General features: G+C 42.5%; 1 protein-coding gene across 1 annotated transcript; it reads left to right on the top strand.

Moving 5' to 3' along the window:
- The first annotated feature begins 2,914 nt into the window (after window positions 1-2,914).
- LOC132638365 (uncharacterized) lies at window positions 2,915-4,500 on the top strand. Its single transcript, XM_060355279.1, has 5 exons — window positions 2,915-3,078; window positions 3,258-3,319; window positions 3,613-3,688; window positions 3,795-3,835; window positions 4,067-4,500. Exons 1-5 carry the CDS (start codon window positions 3,036-3,038, stop codon window positions 4,220-4,222), a joined length of 378 nt encoding a protein of 125 aa, XP_060211262.1. The 5' UTR covers window positions 2,915-3,035; the 3' UTR covers window positions 4,223-4,500.
- Window positions 4,501-19,146: the final 14,646 nt, after the last annotated feature.

Raw genomic sequence — 19,146 nt, 5'->3', positions numbered from 1 at the left:
TCCCTACAAACACTAGCACAGCTTGTGCCTCACTTTCACGAATTCCACGATGAGTCCACTTCTGGGAAAATACCATATCTCGTTCGTTTACTCTTAGAGAACGTAGTAACAGCTGCATCGGGATAATTCGCTCCCATGCCCAAACCTGTTTAAGTAAATTTAAATATATATAAATATTTTTTCAATTAAATAAGACGGATAATGAAAATATAGCAATATAATATTGAAATTCACGTATCTGTAACAAAGCAATAAATCCACAAACATCATGGCTATTACACATCGAAGTACGACATAGAGAAATGCACAAGTATGATGATGTCGCTGCTCCCCAAGCTTTCCCGCCTATTGCATCAAGGTCTCTTCTGTCATGCAAAAAGTCTAAACTAAGCAATGAACCAGTATTATCATGGAATATCGTGCCACTGTACCGCTAACCAGCCAAAACAGGTACAAGTACAACCAGACTTTCTGTTTCACCACAATCTCATCGGTGTGTTCATTAATATCATTCAAGGTTTTCAAATGCTTAGATAATTTTTTTTATTTTCAACAAGCTGCTACCTTTAATTAATTCTGCTTCGGGAAACCAACCAGTAAGCTCGTACATCAATTGTTGCCACCTTAATTTAGTTATTTTTCTAACATCACTCTGCACCACTAGGTGGCCATCCACGAGAATGCCATATAAGACCTCGACATCCTGCAATGTGGTGGTGCATTCGCCAGTCCGCATATGAAATGTATGCGTCTCTGGACGCCATCTCTTAATAAGTGCAGTGATGATTCCTTCATCATATTGCACATCACCTACCTCTAAAACTCCCCTAAATTCACATCTCTCAAAGTAATTAAGGATGTGGTTATGTAAGGGTGTTGCTTCACGTGATTCCAGAATTCATAATTCCCACGATGTATAGTTAAACACGCGTCCTGTCCAGTCAATTTCCCATCCCACACAGCCTGGGATCGATGCTACTGATGGAGTATTAACACATCATAATGTTTTGGACCGGGATGTACAGTGACTTTGGAGCAATCCATACCTATAACATTGTGACGTGAAGCCACTGCTGTTAGAATAATTGACAACCAAGCAAATTACACAATTGTTTACTATATATTCAATAGGAAAGTCAACAAAGGTCAAACTATAACATATATAATCACATGAGAAAAGAAAAAAATGTAATGGCAGTACAACTATCAAAAAATAATTGCAGTTCGATATGTGGTCAATGAAATGTAATTAAACTTTTGGTTAAGATCATTATAATTAATTGGCATGACAGTCTTCATCTTATATATAACTACTGCTTTTCTATTTAAAACAAATCATATGACTGAAGAGGGGACATTGAAATTAAATGACCTTGGAAGATAAATGGTCGTTTTCATTATGACAATTTTCAAATTATAAGACTTCCTAATTAGACAAACCATAATTAGAAAAAACAAAACCTAAAAATAGAGTTTACAGTTTTGGTTAGAGGTAGATTTTCTCTAAACAAATGATAGGCCGAATAGCCGACCAGCCAACTGGGCCTTTGGGGACATCAAGCATAATTTCAGTTCGATATGTGGTCAACGAAATGTAATTAAAAAATTTTAGTATTTTAATTGTAGTTTGTTGACCAATGAACTCTACTAACATTTTTTAAAGCTTTTTTTAATTGAATCAACAATTGGAATTTGCAACTATTGATTAATTAAACTTGTCACTTTTGTTTTCTTTATTATAATCTACTACACTAAGTACAAGATACAAAAAAATCAAAAAAATTAAATATGAACTACTTTATAATGACTAAATCAAAAAATATATGTAAAAAGTTATAAAATTGATAAATTACCTCAAAATTGTTTGAAGAAGATTATGAAGCAAAAGTTGAGGTATACTTGTGTTGGATTCCTAGAAGAAGAGAAAGAATGGAGAAAGGAAGAAGAGGAAGAAGAGAAAGAATGGAGGATGGAGGAAGAGGTGAGGCAGTCACCAATAGGCATAAGAACAAGGCAAGAGAAAGTTCTAATCTAAACTTTCTCCTTCGCCTTCGCTTAGTAGCACTACTCTTGCTATAGGTTAGGAAGGACTTATTTAGCGCATAGCTAGTTGGAAAAGCTCAAACAACGACTGGGGAATTCTCAAGCTATGGGTCTTCCAATCAATCTTTGTGAGAAACCTCTTTTCCTATATAGGTAGGGACAAGAGAAAGAAGCGGGAATGGTACCAATGGAGCGGATTTCTATTGCTTTTTTTCCAACTGGGATTACTGAGACCCGAAAGGTCAAGGCACAAAATCCAAGTGACGAGTTAGGATAAAGTGGAGTTCAGGTTGAGAAAACGGTAAAAAAAAAAAAAAAAACTGCAACTGTTTTTTGCTACATTTGTGGCGAAATGCGAAAAAAAAATGAATTTGCATTTCGCTAGACCTATAGCAAAATGCAATTTATTTATTTATTTTTACTGATGGAAATTTAACTTTTTTTTAACATTTCGTTGGATAGTGAACGAAATGCCCATTATGGTATTTTTTTTAAAAAAAGGACATGTCATTTTTGTCTTTAAGCTCCAAAAACGTGCCATATTGTTGCCGGACTCGAAAAAATTCCCAATTTTTTTGATCTCCTTAGTTTTGTGCTTGACTATCAATCGAATTTATTGTGGCATACATTAGCATGACTCTTTATATGATGCACAATCTATTGCACGAGCCTTTGCGTACCCACAAAAAAAGAAAATCTCGGAGAAATGGTGAAAATTGAGTTCCCTTTCCCTCCTTACAAAGAGCAAGCGACACAAAAAATTTGGCCCCTTACTTTCAATAGTTTCCCTTAATTTTTGGAAAATTGTTAAACTATAGAAAAGGTTAACCGTATTTTGAGAGAAGAGAGGGCCAGTATAAAGATTTTTTGAGAGAAATTTTTGAAAAGACAACTAAAGTTGTTTGGTGAATACATAATTTGTCATCACTTCCTTGACATTCTAAGGCATCAAATTCATCCTCCAATTAGAATTAGAGACAAAAATAAGCAAAATGCCACCCATTACCGAAGAACAAAAAAATCAGGACGTTCAAGGTACTTTCTTCCCTCTTTTCTTTTTAAATTCTTTTACTTCTTTATTCTTGCTTTTAAAATGATAAAGATCCTTCATTTCCTATTCCTTTTTCAGAAATATATCATATATTCTAATTATTTGTTTATCTAATTCCCTCACTTATTTTCTTTCTAATTCTAATTGCTTGATGATTATGAAGACATCATTCAAGATGGATTTAAAGGAGCTGCCACGACATGTGCTCTTACTTCTCTAGCTGTGGTAATTTATTCCCTCCCTTTTAAAAAGTTTTTTTTATGGAGTTATCGGAACTGGAGAAAATTACTTATTCACATCGGTATTTACACTAATCCAAATAATTTAACCTTAGTAGGAGTAGTTAAAACTTAAATTATGCATCATTTAATCATAGTTGGGTGACAAATGTCTTGCTTTCATTAGTTTGGTGTAAATGTCGCACACACATAAATATGAGCCATTCCCATGAAGTACTTTATGTTTTTTGTGTGTTTCTTTTTGTCCTTAACCTATATTTTCCGGGTAAATTGTTTCAGTTTGCTGCTGCTCGCTATTGTCCATGGGCTAAGGCAAATATAAATTATGCTGGTAAAACATTCATCATATCTGCATGTAAGTAAACCAAAATTATGACGTAAAATTATTTATTTATCTTCAATTAAGATATTTCATTCTTTCCGATGAAGTTCAATTATTTTGTTTTTGTTATTTTTTTCAGTGACTGCAGCTTCTTTTGCCTTCAGCGCTGAACAGTCTATGGTAAAGAAGCACCGTGGAAAATTTTGAGAAATTAAACAAATCTTAATTAGATAATATTCTGCTGGTGTTTCCCCTTACGTTTTGTAAATTTTCTGTAGTTTAAGGAGATGCCTAAGCTGTCCTTTTTCATTTCTTTATAATTTTGTGCTCTACTCATATATTGATTATAGTAGAAAAAAAGTTTTTTTCCCAAAAAATAATTGTATACGGTAAAAATCGGATATATGCTAGATCGTTGAGTCCGGAGACCGAGCAGGAAGACTTTCTTTTGGGACCGGAGGAGTGCTTGATCCGAAGAAAGCAAAGGACATCGTTTGGTCCGGTTTCTCCATAGCCGAGTTGATCATGGCCGTTGGCCCGTTTGATCGTGGCCGTTGGTCTGTTTGATCGTGGCCGTTGGTCCGGGTGATCCGTTACATAAATGCCACGCGTCAAGACCGTTCTGCCACCTTGTACTGTGAATCGTACAGGTGTCAGACCGTACGACCAACCTTATCCATTTTAGGGTTTTTCTTTATTCAAAAGGGTTTTATGTTGTATGAAGCCCATGAGGCATAATTATAAATAGGGGTCATTACCCTACTTTGAGGGGTTGACTTCTTGAGTTCTAGAACATTTGTAATAGCAAAAATATATAAATCTCTCCCTCTCAATATCAGATTTTGGTCCGGATTTATTGTGTTCATCTTTAGATTTGCTCAATCAAACAATATTCAATACATTGGCATATACGTTTAGTGTAGACCATCAATTATTATTTGGATTATTCATAGTTGATTCTATTCCATTTTCTCTCAATCAAGAATAGATTAAAGTTCAACCACATATCCTATACCTCACTCTTAAATTTAATTGATTATCAAAATTTGGGGTGAACAGTTTGGCGCCCACCGTGGGGCTAGGATAATAGTGGTTTTTGATCTAGATCTCTATCTTACCCGTCAGAGTCAAAAATATCTTTTGTTCGTCTCTGTAAAAACGGATCAAATGGCTAACAGTGGACAATCTGGTCCCGTCAACAACAACGAGATTGTGGCCGAAAATGAAGACAGCGGGCCACGAGGATTACCAGCAAACCCCGCTGACCCGAACCCCGTTAATTCGAGGGAGGGCCTCAACCGGCAAAACACCGTGAACCAGGAGAATGCCGCCCAACCGGCCACCGATCCTTTAAATACTCACAATTCAATTACTTTGTCCGGACACAGGGCTGGAAAGAACCGGATACCCCGGATGACAATATTGACTTACGTTTAGTTTTTGAAATGTTGCAGAAACAGAGAGCAGCGATTGCCGAACAAGGAATCGCAATAGCCCAGTTGCAAAACAGAAGAGATAAAACAACCCCGGAGAAGGCGAAGGGTATTGCTGAACCCAGAAGGGATGAGGCACGGATGGTCGAGAGCAATGGGTCCGGAGCTGGGTCATCCACCGAGGTACTGAGAATGCTTGAAACATTGGTGAAGCGGGTAGACTCGACCGAAAAGAGGGTGGAAACATATAACTCTCGGGTAGATCAAATACCGGGGGCTCCGCCTATTCTGAAAGGACCGGATTCAAATAGGTATATTCAGAGGCCTTTTCCTCCGAGCGCGGCTCCGAAATTGATCCCGAAGAGGTTTAAAATGCCGGATATCTAGAAATATGATGGCACAACGGACCCTCAGGAACACGTGACTTCATACACCTGCGCTATAAAAGGCAATGATGTGGAAGAGGATGAAATTAAGTCCGTGTTGCTAAAAAAGTTCGGGGAAACACTGTCAAAGGGAGCGTTGACTTGGTACGACCATCTGCCCGAGCATTCGATCACTTTTTTCGAAATGCTCGATGCTTTCATAAAAGCTCACGCCGATGCCAAAAAGGTGCAGGCCCGTAAGGCAGATATTTTCCGTATAGCCCAAAGAGACAATGAGTTACTACGTGAATTTGTCAACCGATTCCAAAGGGAACGAATGGAGATCCCTCCGGTTCCGGAGGAATGGGCTGCACAAGCTTTCACAAAGGGGCTCAACCCTCGGAGCTCGACGGCTTCATTCAAATTAAAGGAAAACTTGCTGGAATACGAGGCTGTGACCTGGGCGGATGTCCATAACCGATACGAGTCAAAGATTCGGGTGTACGATGACCAACTTGAGCTTCCCCCGGGGCCAGTAAATATGAACATAAGTTTGGAGAGACCAAGGAAGAATTACGAACCGGAGGCCAGATCATCAAGGGAAAGGTATCGGCCATATTCTCATTCGGAAAGACCAAGCTTCAGGTCGGAAAAATCAAGGGTTGGTCCGAGTCATTTCTCCGGTCGGGGTGATAAACAGGTTGAGCGCCCGTCGAACAGTCGAGGTCTCTCATTCAGGAGCGATACTGGAAGCTCTGCCGGCAACAAAGACTTGCCGAGGATATCGGAGTACAACTTCAACGTCAACACTTCAGACCTCGTCTCGGCTATTGGTCGTATCCCGGATGTAAGATGGCCAAGACCTCTAAGGTCGGACCCGAGCCAACGGGACCCGAACATGATGTGTGAATATCATGGAACCCATGGACACAGAACTGAGAATTGTCGCCAGCTAAGAGAGGAGGTAGCTCGGTTACTGAAGAATGTCCATCTCCGAGAATTACTGAGTGAACGAGCCAAAGGTCACTACAAGGAAAGGGAGACTCATAAAAGGACCAAGCCAGTAGAGCCTCAGCATATAATCAACATGATAATCGGGGGCACCGATACCCCACGAGGGTCGGTGATGAAACGAACCAAGGTTTCTGTTGTACGTGAAAAGTGCGGCCGGGATTATATACCCGAGGGTTCCATATTTTTCAGCAACGAGGACGCAGAAGGAATCATTCAACCGCACAATGATGCATTGGTAATCTTTATTCTTATTTTTAAAACTCAAATAAAGCGTATTTTGATTGACCCAGGTAGCTCAGCCAAAATCATCCGGTGGAGAGTGGTCGAACAGCTAAGGCTACTTGATCAGATCGTACCGGTAGTCCGGGTACTCAGCGGGTTCAACATGGCGAGCGAAACCACAAAGGGGGAGATCTCATTGTCGGTAAACATCGACGGCACCATCCAGCAAATGGTGTTCTATGTAATCGAAGGAGATATGAAGTATAATGCATTACCGGGTAGACCCTGGATACATAGCATAAGGGTCGTGCTGTTGACATTGCATCAGCTGCTAAAATTCTCGACCCCGGAGGGGATAAAAACCATCCGAGGTGAACAACCCACTGCAAGGGAGATGTTCGTGGCCGAGAAAGCGACACCTCAGCCCAAAAAATCGGATCAAAAGGAAGAAGATTCAACCGGGAGAAAGGACACCAAATAGCAATCAAAGCACTCGGGGTTGGATCCGGGGTATGAAGAAGATGATTTCGGTGTACCCAGATCATTCGTCATGCCTGATGACTCGGATGACACCAAGTCAACAGTAGAGGAGCTGGAGCAGATCATCTTGTCCGAATATCTACCAGACAGAAAGGTATACCTAGGCACGGAGTTAACCTCAGAGCTCAGGAACAAGCTAATTGAATTTCTTCAAGCTAATGCCGATTGCTTCACATGGCCTCATATAGATATGACAGGTGTACCACCGGAAGTAACAACTCACAAGCTCAGCTTAGACGGGAGGTTTCCCCTGGTGAAGCAAAAGAGAAGGCCCATGGCAGAGGCAAAACACGCCTTCGTAAAAGACGAGGTCACGAAGCTTTTAAAAATAGGCTTTATCCGGGAGGTAAAGTACCCGGACTGGCTAGCTAACGTAGTAGTGGTGCCGAAAAAAAGTAATAAATTTCGAATGTGCGTTGATTATAAGGATCTAAACAAAGCATGCCCGAAGGATTCATTTCCGCTGCCTCACATCGATAGAATGATCGATGCGATGGCCGGGCATGAGATGTTAAGTTTTCTTGATGCTTACTCCGGGTATAACCAAATCCGGATGCACCCGGAGGATCAAGAGAAAACATCCTTTATTACCCGGTATGGGACTTACTGTTACAATGTCATGCCTTTTGGATTAAAAAATGCTGGTGCAACTTACCAACGCCTAGTTAATGGGATGTTCGAAGAACAAATAGGGAAAACAATAGAAGTTTATATTGACGACATGGTGGTCAATTCCCTGGAAACAGAGGACCATTTAAAGCATTTGCAGGAAACCTTCGATGTACTCCGCAAGTATAACATGAAGCTCAACCCAGAAAAATGTGCCTTCGGTGTCCGGTCTGGTAAATTTTTAGGTTTCATGGTGTCGAACTGGGGGATTGAAATCAACCTGGACAAGATCAAAGCAATCGAGGACATTGAGGTGGTGAATAACATCAAAGGAGTGCAGAGGCTCACTGGAAGGATAGCGGCGCTGAGTCGTTTCATATCGAGGTCCTCGGACAAGGGTCACCGATTCTTCTCCTTACTGAGAAAGAAGAACGACTTCGTTTGGACACCGGAGTGTAAAAGATCTTTACAAGAATTAAAAAGGTACTTGTCCAGCCCACCGCTATTGCACACACCAAAAGCGGACAAGCAGTTTTTTCTCTACCTTGCTGTCTCCGAGGTAGCGGTAAGTGGCGTTTTGGTTCGAGAAGAATCAGGTACGCAATTCCCTATATATTATGTAAGTAGAACTTCGGGGGATGCGGAGACCCGTTATCCCCACTTGGAAAAATTAGCATTGGCATTGGTAAGTGCTTCTAGAAAGCTCAAGCCCTACTTTCAATGCCATCCGATATGTGTAGTGACTACTTACCCCCTAAAAAACGTCATGCACAAACCGGAATTATCGAGTAGACTAACTAAATGGGCCGTAGAAATTATCGGATATGATATCGAATAAAAGCCTCGGACGGCCATCAAGTCCCAGATCTTGGCCGACTTTGTGGCAGACTTCACCCCGGCTATGGTCCCCGAGGTTGAAAAAGAACTTCTGCTAACCTCGGGGAAAGCTTCAGGTATTTAGTCGCTACATATGGATGGAGCCTCGAACCTCAAAGGTTCCGGGCTAGGAATTGTCCTTAGAACCCCGACCGGGGATGCCATTCGATAATCCATTAGAACCGTTAAATTGACTAACAATGAAGTCGAGTATGAGGCTATGGTTGCAGGTTTGGAATTAGCCCGGAGTATGGGGGCTGAAATTATCGAGGCGAAATGCGATTCTCTTTTGGTCGTAAACCAGGTGAACGGCGTCTTCGAGGTCAAGGACAAACGGATGCAAAGGTATCTGGAAAAAATCCAAGTGATACTACACCGGTTTAAAGAATGGATCATGCAGCATGTATCGAGGGAGCAGAACAGCGAAGCCGATGCATTGGCCAATTTGGGATCTTCGGTCGAAGGGGAAGAAATCAACCTCAGGACTACGGTGCATTTGATGAATTCAGCAATAGAAAACGGACATGCCAAAATAAACTCAATGGGTTTAACTTGGGATTGGCGCAACAAATACGTCGATTATTTGCGAGATGGAAAGCTCCCGAGTGACCCAAAAGAATCACGGTCACTAAGGACAAAAGCTGCGCGTTTCTGCTTGGTAGATGGCCAATTGTATCGACGGTCTTTCTTCGGACCCCTAGCCAAGTGTTTGGGTCCCGGAGAAACGAAGTATGTGATGAGAGAGGTGCACGAGGGGACCTGTTAAAACCACTCCGGTGCTGAAGCCCTGGTCCGAAAGATTATCAGAGCCGGTTATTACTAGAACCAGATGGAGGAAGATTCGAAAAATTTTGTCCGGAAATGCGATGGGTGTCAGAGACATGCCCCGATGATTCATCAGCCCGGGGAGTTACTGCATTCGGTGGTATCACCTTGGCCTTTTATGAAGTGGGGAATGGACATTGTTGGTCCCCTGCCATGGGCACCAGGTAAAGCCCGTTTTATTCTATTTATGACTAACTACTTCTCCAAATGGGTTGAAGCGCAGGCCTTCGAAAAATTAGAGAGAAGGAAGTCATTGACTTCATATGGGACAACATCATTTGTCGTTTCGGCATCCCGGCCGAGATAACTTGTGATAATGGTCCTCAGTTCGTGGGCGGCAAAGTCAATGATTTTCTCGAGGGGTTGAAAATCGTATCAACTCCATACCACCCGTGTGAGAACGGACAGGCGGAATCCATGAATAAAACAATAATTCAAAATCTGAGGAATAGACTTGAAGCGTCAAAGCATCACTGGAGGGAAGTACTACCGGAGGTATTGTGGGCTTATAGAACCACATCGAAATCAAGCACGGGAGAAACACCTTTCTTGTTGGTCTACGAGGCCGAAGCCCTCATTCCCGTAGAAGTTGGTGAACCGAGTCTCCGGTTCAGGTACACCACCGAGGAGTCAAACGAGGAGGCCATGGCCGTAAAACTCGATCTCACGGATGAACTTCGCGAAAACGCGTTGGTCCGTATTGCAGCCCAGAAGCAGAGAATGGAAAGGTACTATAATCGGAGAGCCAATTTTCGACATTTTCAAGTTGGGGACTTGGTGCTTCGGAAAGTTACCTTGAACACCAAGAACCCCAACGAAGGAAAACTAGGACCGAACTGGGAAGGACCGTACAAGATAACCGAGGTAACGGGCAAAGGATCCTATCAGTTGGAATCCATGGATGGACAACAGTTGCGCAATAACTGGAATGTGGCCCATTTGAAGAGATACTACTGCTAAGGTATGGGCACGTCGTGTTTTGTGATTAACTCGTTTCTTTTTTGCAGGAAGTCAAGTACCGGATTAAGTTAGAATCTAGGTCTGAAAACACGTGTTGCGCTCTTTTCCTTAGTACGGTTTTGTCCCAAGATGGGTTTTCCGACAAGGTTTATAATGAGGCAACAACTACAACGTGTTACTTAACAGAAACAAGGACAAACGCCCGTAAACACGGGATCACGACCTACGAGAGGGGGCTTAATAGCGCTTGCCCGACCTTGCAGCTCGGACAGGCACTAGGGGGTTATTATAACCACATAGAGGTTTACCCCGGTTAGTGGAAAACGGAGGAGCTCAACAAACCAAAACCGGACCTTCTATATTAGGTTTCGATGTAAGGACCAAACGATCAGAATGAATCGTGTCCACTCAGTATTTGCTACGGCAAAACCAAGACCGGACCTTCTGCATTAGATTTTGATGTAAGGACCAAATGATCAGAATGAATCGTGTCCATTTAGTATTTGCTACGGCAAAAGCAGAAGGGAACAAAAATTCTCATATCATGAATGTACAAATACTTGCAATAATAATATTATCGAAAGTTCGGATTACGGCATTTCGTATGTCTTCTTGCTAAAACACCCTACCCCGGTGATTACGCCGTATTTCGGCATTACTTCATTCATATACCCTATTCTAAGCACTACGGCTAAAATTTGACAAAGTCAACAAGGTCACAATGAACCGAGCCAAAGTCTTTAAGCTCCCTCGAGTGGGGACTGCTATATCATATTTTGCTAAGGTTGGGATCCAGGTGTCCGAAAAACACCGGCCCTAAAAATAGCCGAAAAATATCGGCCCTAAAAAAGCCTATCGTGATTCGGACACGTCTGAATTCACAAAGCATAATATAAGTCCCACGGGCAAAAGCTCGATCAAATTCCCGGACAAAACGTACCGGACGAAGAGAAAAAGCCAAAATTCAGGCCCAGTGCGGAATAATGACTCTGAGTCTGCTTGCCCTTAAAACGGACGGACAATTCAGGCAAAAGTCATAACCAACATTCAAACAAGAATAAAGAAAATCAAGAAAAATGCATGTTCCATTCATACAAAGGTTTTTACATCGAAAACCCCTACAAAGGCAAAAAACAAAAGGCTAAGTACAGGCCCCTGGTCTATCCGGTATGACTGGATCCGGAATGTTCGGACACTGTCCGCTCGAAGTCGTCGGAGTCAGCCCCGAGGGCTCCCTTAGCCTCTTCCTCGACCCTTTTAGCTTCGAGTATCAGGGCCGGAAGATTTGCAAAGCCATGCTCGGCTTGCTCAAGGGTGATCCTCCGAGACTTCCACTTTTCATACTCCACAGCAATAGTAGTATGAGCCTCGGAAACCTCCAAGTTCTTAAGGGCTTCTTCCAAATCGGCCTCGGCCTAGGCTAGCTTTGCCACCAGAACATCCCGATTTTCTTCAAGGACCTTTTGCATTTGAGTGGCCGACTCGAGCTCGGCCTTGAGAAGGTCATTAGCATCAACCATCTCCCCAAGCTCGGTTTTTAGCTCATCACATATCCGAGCCCTCTTCTCTGCCTTCTCTTCAAACACCCTCATGCGCTCTTTGTACCGGGCACTATCAAATTCAAGCAACTGATGCCTCTCGGCCATACTCGCAGCATCGGACTGGACCGAATCCAGCTCTCCCCGGAGTTGAGAGATGGTGGTTTCGAGCTCACCAAGCCTAGAGGAAAAACGAGCATTGTCCTGGCTAAGGCCGACTTTGTCCGCTTCTAGTAGCCGGTTCTTTTCGACCATCTCGGCCAGCTCATCCTTTAATCGAAGGTTTTCGGCCTTCGTCGCATCGAACTCAGGTTGGAGGTTGGAAAGAGTAACTGCTCGGTTCAGCTCATCCTCCTTCACTTGTAGAAGGTGCTGAAACTTCTCCGTTTCTCGACCTTGGGCATCCAGTTGGCCCTTGAGATCGTTAACCTCTTGCTGAGCATGGACGAAGGCTTCGTTAACAAGCACCACACTCTGTAAAAGAAGCAAGTTAAAACTCGGATAAGCGAGAAACTAGAATTCTCAATGAATTATGCAAAGGATGGACTGTGATTAACATACTCGATTGCCCGCGTGCATGCCCTCGTTAATGAGACACTGCCAAGGGATTCCATTCATCTTCCGTTTGTCCAAGTCGGACACGAGCGGCCTTAGGTAGCTTGCTACTCCCACCGGGCGAGACAAAAAGCTACAATCTTCGGGAACGGTGATTACGGCCGATCTGGTCCTCCGAGGTTCCACGCTTGGGCCCAGGAAGACGCGCATAAGGCTATCCCTAGCTCCAGTCTCGGTGGTCCGACTGGCCACCCTCGTGGCTCGAGGGATCGGGAGATGTCCGAAGCCAGCAGCTTCGCCAGTTGCAGGAGGAGTGTCCGAGAACATGTCCTCAAACTCATCCGACCTTGAAGCCGAAGTTGGAGAACTCAAAGGGGTCTCAACAGCTTCGGCAAAGGCAGAGATCTCCGAAGTTGCAGCAATCTCATAGTCGGGCAGCGGGCCAACAGCCGTTGGAACTTCGGTCTCGGGAACCGGCTCAGCTCTTCGACCGGCTTCGGCGGCAGGTGCCTTCCCGGATATTCTTGTCCTTTGCAGGGGGGTTTCTTCGAAAGAAGCATCACCTGAAATATCAACGAATTCAATCGACCGTAGAGGAGTCGGGTAATGAATTTCTTCCCTACCTGTGTATAATACCGGAGCTGAAGGTCCTTCCCCGGCAGAAGGAAGTGATGAAACGGTGATATCCTCCTCCAGCATGGAAGCCACGGAAGGGGCCACACTGATCCTCCGAACGAGGAGCTCGGGCTCTGTTTCATCCCTTAAAGTCCTAACGACGATCCTCGCCCTTTTCTTCGGTTTCTGCCCTTTGTCCGATGGCTTTTTTCTTTTGTTGGCGGCAGCAAGGATGCGGGATGCACCCGCTGAGTCGAACTCGGGTGCCAACGTAGCGGGTTCAGCTACAGATTCCGGTCTAGGGTCCACCGAACCCTTGGGCAAACCTGAAAGCCGAAGATGTTACACAAAGGAGAGCTAGAAAAATGTCATGAACACCAATAGAAGCAAAATATTACCATGGTTTTAGGCAATCCATCGGCCACGAGAAAGGAGTCCCCATGTCCGATCGTCGTGGGTATGTTGGCTGAGAAGAGCAGTAACCCATTCATTGTGATTCCGGACAGCCGGAGGAATCCAACCCACGACTAGTATAAATAAGAGGACAAGTAAGTGATAATGTGGAAAAACTGGAGTTTGACAAAGCATACAAAAGCAATTACTAATAGAGTTCAGACTTACGATTATTATTCCACCTCTCCGAAAAGGGCATGTAGTTGTCTGGAATAATGTCTGAGGTCCGCACCCGGACATAACGCTCCAACCAGCCCCGGTCCCTATCTTCGTCCATTTTTGAAAAAATTGGATTCCGGCTACGCTTAGCGAGTTTTATTACACCACCCCAGAACAACCTCGGGGAGTATAACCGTATTAAGTGGGCCAGCGTGAACTCCTTTTTTGTATTATTGGCCAACAGCCAGAGGCAGGCCACGGTCCTCCAAACAATCGGACCAATCTGTGCCAAGGTTACGTTATAAGTCCGGCACATGTCTAAGATGACCGGATCGATCGGGGGGGTCGAGCTTGAGAGTGAAAGGATAAGTATAAACGTACAAAAAGCCCTCCCGATGGTCGGTGACTGACTCATCTGGTCCGGGGGAGAGAACTTGAATCGAACGGTTATCCCATCCGCAATCGGCCCGGACCAAATCGAGTTTGTCCTCAGTAATGGACGAGGGATATCGCCTTACATCAAACCCTCTATCGGAAACCAGAGAAGGTTTCTCGACCTCGAAGTCTTTGTTGTAGTTAGGTTTGGACGGTACAATGTCCAAAGCAGTGGGTTTGAAGGTAACCTTACCCTTGGGTTGAGAAGTTGGCTTGGTTCCTTGAGAAGAAACCGAGGGAACATCATGGGAAGTGATTTCGGTGTTAGCAGACATTTGAAAGTTATGAAGGAGGTATAGCGAATTCGAAAATGAAGAAAACAGAGTAAGGGAGTAGCGAAGAAAAAAAAGCAGCAGCACACTCAACAAAAATGGCTAAGTGAAGAAGTTGGCAAAGCTGTTTCCGTTCACGTAATGTCAGCAATGAATCAACAAGAAATACAGGTTAAAAGATGATGAAATGAAGAGGAATAAAAAGAAGTGAAGAACGAGATGGAAAGATGAAGTGAAGAACTGGAAATGGAAAATGAAATGGGTCATAAAATGGACAAATGAAGTTGTTTAAGACGTTATATAGACATGGATCGAGGTGGTTACAGATCCCAGCCAACCGGGGGTGCCACGTGTCCAATAATTAATAAGAAGTGACTTGAAACGACGTGCGTGACGGCGGTTATCAGTGCTGACCACCCGGGATAAGACACGTGGCCGATGACAGAGGGACGTGACGCAACTGTTCCCGCCAAAATGAAAAGATAACAACGGACGAATGGAGCCACCGACTTCTTGATTCATCCACTTCCCGTTACTCCGGTAAAACTACGGTCCGGAAAGTGTGGGGACTATCTGTATACGGTAAAAATCGGATATATGCTAGACCGGTGAGTCCAGAGACCGAGCAGGAAGACTTTCTTTTGGGACCGGAGGAGTGCTTGATCCAAAGAAAGCAAAGGACATTGTTTGGTCCGGTTTCTCCATAGCCGAGTTGATCGTGGCCGTTGGTCCGTTTGATCGTGGCCCTTGGTCCGGGTGATCCGTTACATAAATGCCACGCATCAAGACCGTTCTGCCACCTTGTACTGTGAATCGTACAGGTGTCAGACCGTACGACCAACCTTATCTATTTTAGGGTTTTTCTTTATTCAAAAGGGTTTTGTGTTGTATGAAGCCCATAAGGCATAATTATAAATAGGGGTCATTACCCTACTTTGAGGGGTTGGCTTCTTGAGTTCTAGAACATTTGTAATAGCAAAAATATATAAATCTCTCCCTCTCAATATCAAATTTTGGTCCGGATTTATTGTGTTCATCTTTAAATTTGCTCAATCAAACAATATTCAATACATTGGCATATACGTTTAGTGTAGACCATCAATTATTATTTGGATTATTCATAGTTGATTCTATTCCATTTTCTGCCTTGGTGATGGATAGATTGACGCGACAAATTCAAGGTGAGGTGCCATGGTGTATGCTTTTCGCGGACGACATAGTCCTGATCGATGAGACTCATAGCGGAGTTAACGCTAAGCTGGAGGATTGGAGACATACCTTGGAGTCTAAAGGATTTAAGCTGAGTAGGACCAAGACAGAGTACTTAGAGTGTAAGTTCAGTGAGACACCCCAGGAGGTTGGCGTGGAAGTTAGGCTTGGTGCTCAGGCCATCCAAAAGAAAAGTAGTTTCAAGTACCTTGGGTCTATCATGCAAGGCAGCGGGGAGATTGATGATGATGTCACACATCGTATTGGGGTAGGGTGGATGAAATGGAGGCTAGCTTCAGGAGTGCTATGTGACAAGAAGGTGCCACCACAACTGAAGGGCAAGTTCTACAGAGTGGTGGTTAGACCGGCTATGTTGTATGGGGCGGAGTGTTGGCCAGTTAAGATCTCTCACGTTCAAAAGATGAAAGTTGCCGAGATGAGAATGTTGAGATGGATGTGTGGGCACACTAGGAGCGACAGGATTAGAAATGAGGCTATTCGGGATAAGGTGGGAGTGGCCTCGGTGGAAGACAAGATGCGGGAAATGCGACTGAGATGGTTTGGGCATGTGAAGAGGAGAGACATAGATGCCCCAGTGCGGAGGTGTGAGAGGTTAGCCATGGATGGTTTCAGAAGAGGTAGGGGTAGGCCAAAGAAATATTGGGGAGAGGTGATTAGACAGGACATGACGCAGTTACAGCTTACCGAGGACATGACCTTAGATAGGAAGGTGTGGAGGACCCACATTAGGGTAGAAGGCTAGTATATAAGTCTCGTTATCTTTCCTTATTAGTAGGCGCATTAGCGCATTATAATTTCTTGTGCTTTGATTTATGTTATTATTTGCTACTTTCTGTACTTTGATTACTCTATTTTATCTGTGCCGCTTTCGTGATTTGCATTTCCATATAGCTTTGAATTCCTTGATTATCCTGTTTTACTGTGTCGCTTGCATTATTTCATTGCAATATCGTTTTAAATCTTTTAACCTTATCTGACCCCCCTTTTTATGCTTCTATTGAACCGAGGGTCTCTCGGAAACAGTCATCCTACCTTGGTAGGAGTAAGGTCTGCGTACATTATACCCTCCCCAGACCCCAAGATGTGGGATTTCACTGGGCTGTTGTTGTTGTTGTTGTTGTTGTTGATTCTATTCCATTTTCTCTCAATCAAGAATAGATTAAAGTTCAACCACATATCATATACCTCACTCATAAATTTAATTGATTATCCAAATTTGGGGTAAACAATAATGTTGAGAGCATTTTTTTAGTCAAATCCGTTAGGTCAAGATCATTTTTGGTCCTTTTTCGATTCTCCAATTTAAGCCATCAAAATCTTCCTTTCTTTCAACTTTGTGATAGATTAACTTGAGACTACTTTTGCAACGATGACAGTAGTATTTTCTTTCTTCATAGCAAAAAAGAAACTCTTGGATAAACTTCTCATGGATTCTACCCAAACTGCTCAAATGTACTCCTCAATACAGCTAGTAAGTCTCTTCAATGGCAATATCATCAACAAGTATACACCAAGCAGTAATCTCCGAGTGCATGTTACCTTTTGGGTTGACTTCATAGAATAAAACTGTTCGAGTACCGACTCCAAAGTGATAAAAGAGCTCCAGTATTGGGAAAAACTTAACCACACCCAATGTTTGCACCAAAACTACATTAATGGGTAATTTTTGCGAGAATGCATATTTAATCATGGTTTATTGATAAACAAGTATGTGAGACACATGTAATGCATTTTCAAAGGGTTAGTGTAAACACTAGGTAAGATTTTATCCTTGGAGTGCGCTGTCTATTTATCTTGAACCTGGAGTTAGAAGAAATGAATCAGGTTGGTGATCTATATATAATATAAAGCTAGGCATAGACAAGGTGATGTGGCACCTCTCTATGACCTCCATTTGCATTTATCTTTTTTCTCCTTTTTTTGAGTTTTTCTCTATTTTTTCCTTATTTTCTAATTAAAGGATTAATTGTACTCTGCCTTTATTGAGTTCGATAAAATTATGTAACAGACATATTAATTTATTGCGCGAAAATGGCATCACTTTAGGATCACGATTACTGCTTCAGTTTTTTTGCCGTTTCTTTTTTCATTTTTACCCCGTATGTTTCATTCACTTCAATTCTAATCTGTGCTTAAAAGTTCAACAGCCACAAACTACGTTAATTACGAAACCGTAAAGCCGCATTAGTTACTCATCGGTAAATATAAGTATAACTATTTCATCTACTTCTTAATCTGTTTTGACCATTTTCCCTTTCTTTTGGTTTCTAATGCGATATTATATTGAAAGAAGAGACTCGGCCTTTGTCCTTCCATTTTCACTACTTATTTGTTCAATGATGATTTCGACGTCGGTATTTGCTAATGAAGTAGGTAAAAGGAAAACTGATTAATACCCTTTTAGAATTGTTCATATATATACTATTATATTTCAATCTTTTTTATCCTTAAAAAGCTTCTCTTGCTGATTTTAGTTTTCGTTCTACTAACATGTTTTCCCCGATCATTTTTAACGAAATTTTTATACCGTTTTATATTTAATGTTTGTTCTTTGATTCTGGTGGTACAACTTTAGATGGGGAAGAATAACGAATGGTGATTCCTCTACTAAATAAGAAGATATAAAGAAATTAAAAGGGTGAATTCTCATTTTAGAGTGATAGGAAATATTATCAACGACCAAACAAAAGTATGTGGTGCAGCGAATGAGGTTGCTCCTTTCATAACCAGAGGTTTTGGGTTCGAGTCCTGGGTATGGAAAAATCCTCAACAGGATCGCTTTCACCGGATGAGGCCCTACGCAGTGCGAATTCGAATATAGTCGGGCTCTAATGCAAATATCGAAACTAGGTGGGAAACAAAACAAAAAAATACTATCAAGGTATTATTCTGTTATTTTTTTACAACTCTTTTCTTATTTAAGTTCCGCTTAAATATTATGTTTACCAACTTTTGCAGGGTATGATGAATAAAAAAAAGCATACGTGAATTCTCCAAAGAATTAGGAGGAAGAGGAAGTATTGAAGATTCGTACAAATGAACAAAGAGAGATTTTTCTTTTTTGGAATATGCATAATAGTTAAACAGGTCATCAAATTCGGCCTCAGCTTGTAAGTATGTCCTCCAACTTTGGGTGTGCACAAGTAGGCATCTCAATTTATTTCCACTTTGTCAGTTAAACAATCCAACTTACCAAATGATCATCTAAACACCTCCAAATTTATGTGTCACGTCAGTGCCACATTATCATTTCTGTTTACGTGTTCAACTTTATACAAGTTGAGGTATCTATTTGTGCACACCCAAAGTTGGATGACATGCTTGCTAGCTAAGGCCAAATTTGAGCGTCTGTTTATATATCATGCCTTTGGACTAAACTTGGGAAAGTGT

Source organism: Lycium barbarum, chromosome 4 (genome assembly GCF_019175385.1).
Source record: "Lycium barbarum isolate Lr01 chromosome 4, ASM1917538v2, whole genome shotgun sequence".
Lineage (NCBI taxonomy): Eukaryota > Viridiplantae > Streptophyta > Magnoliopsida > Solanales > Solanaceae > Lycium > Lycium barbarum.
This window is presented reverse-complemented; position numbering and strand designations above follow the sequence as displayed.

What these genes read in the sequence shown, in the direction of transcription:
- LOC132638365 (XM_060355279.1), top strand. Translation starts at nt 3,036, where the DNA reads ATGCCACCCATTACCGAAGAACAAAAAAATCAGGACGTTCAAG. An exon ending in CTCTTACTTCTCTAGCTGTG is followed by an intron (nt 3,320 to 3,612) that starts GTAATTTATTCC and finishes AAATTGTTTCAG; the next exon opens with TTTGCTGCTGCTCGCTATTG. An exon ending in AACATTCATCATATCTGCAT is followed by an intron (nt 3,689 to 3,794) that starts GTAAGTAAACCA and finishes TATTTTTTTCAG; the next exon opens with TGACTGCAGCTTCTTTTGCC.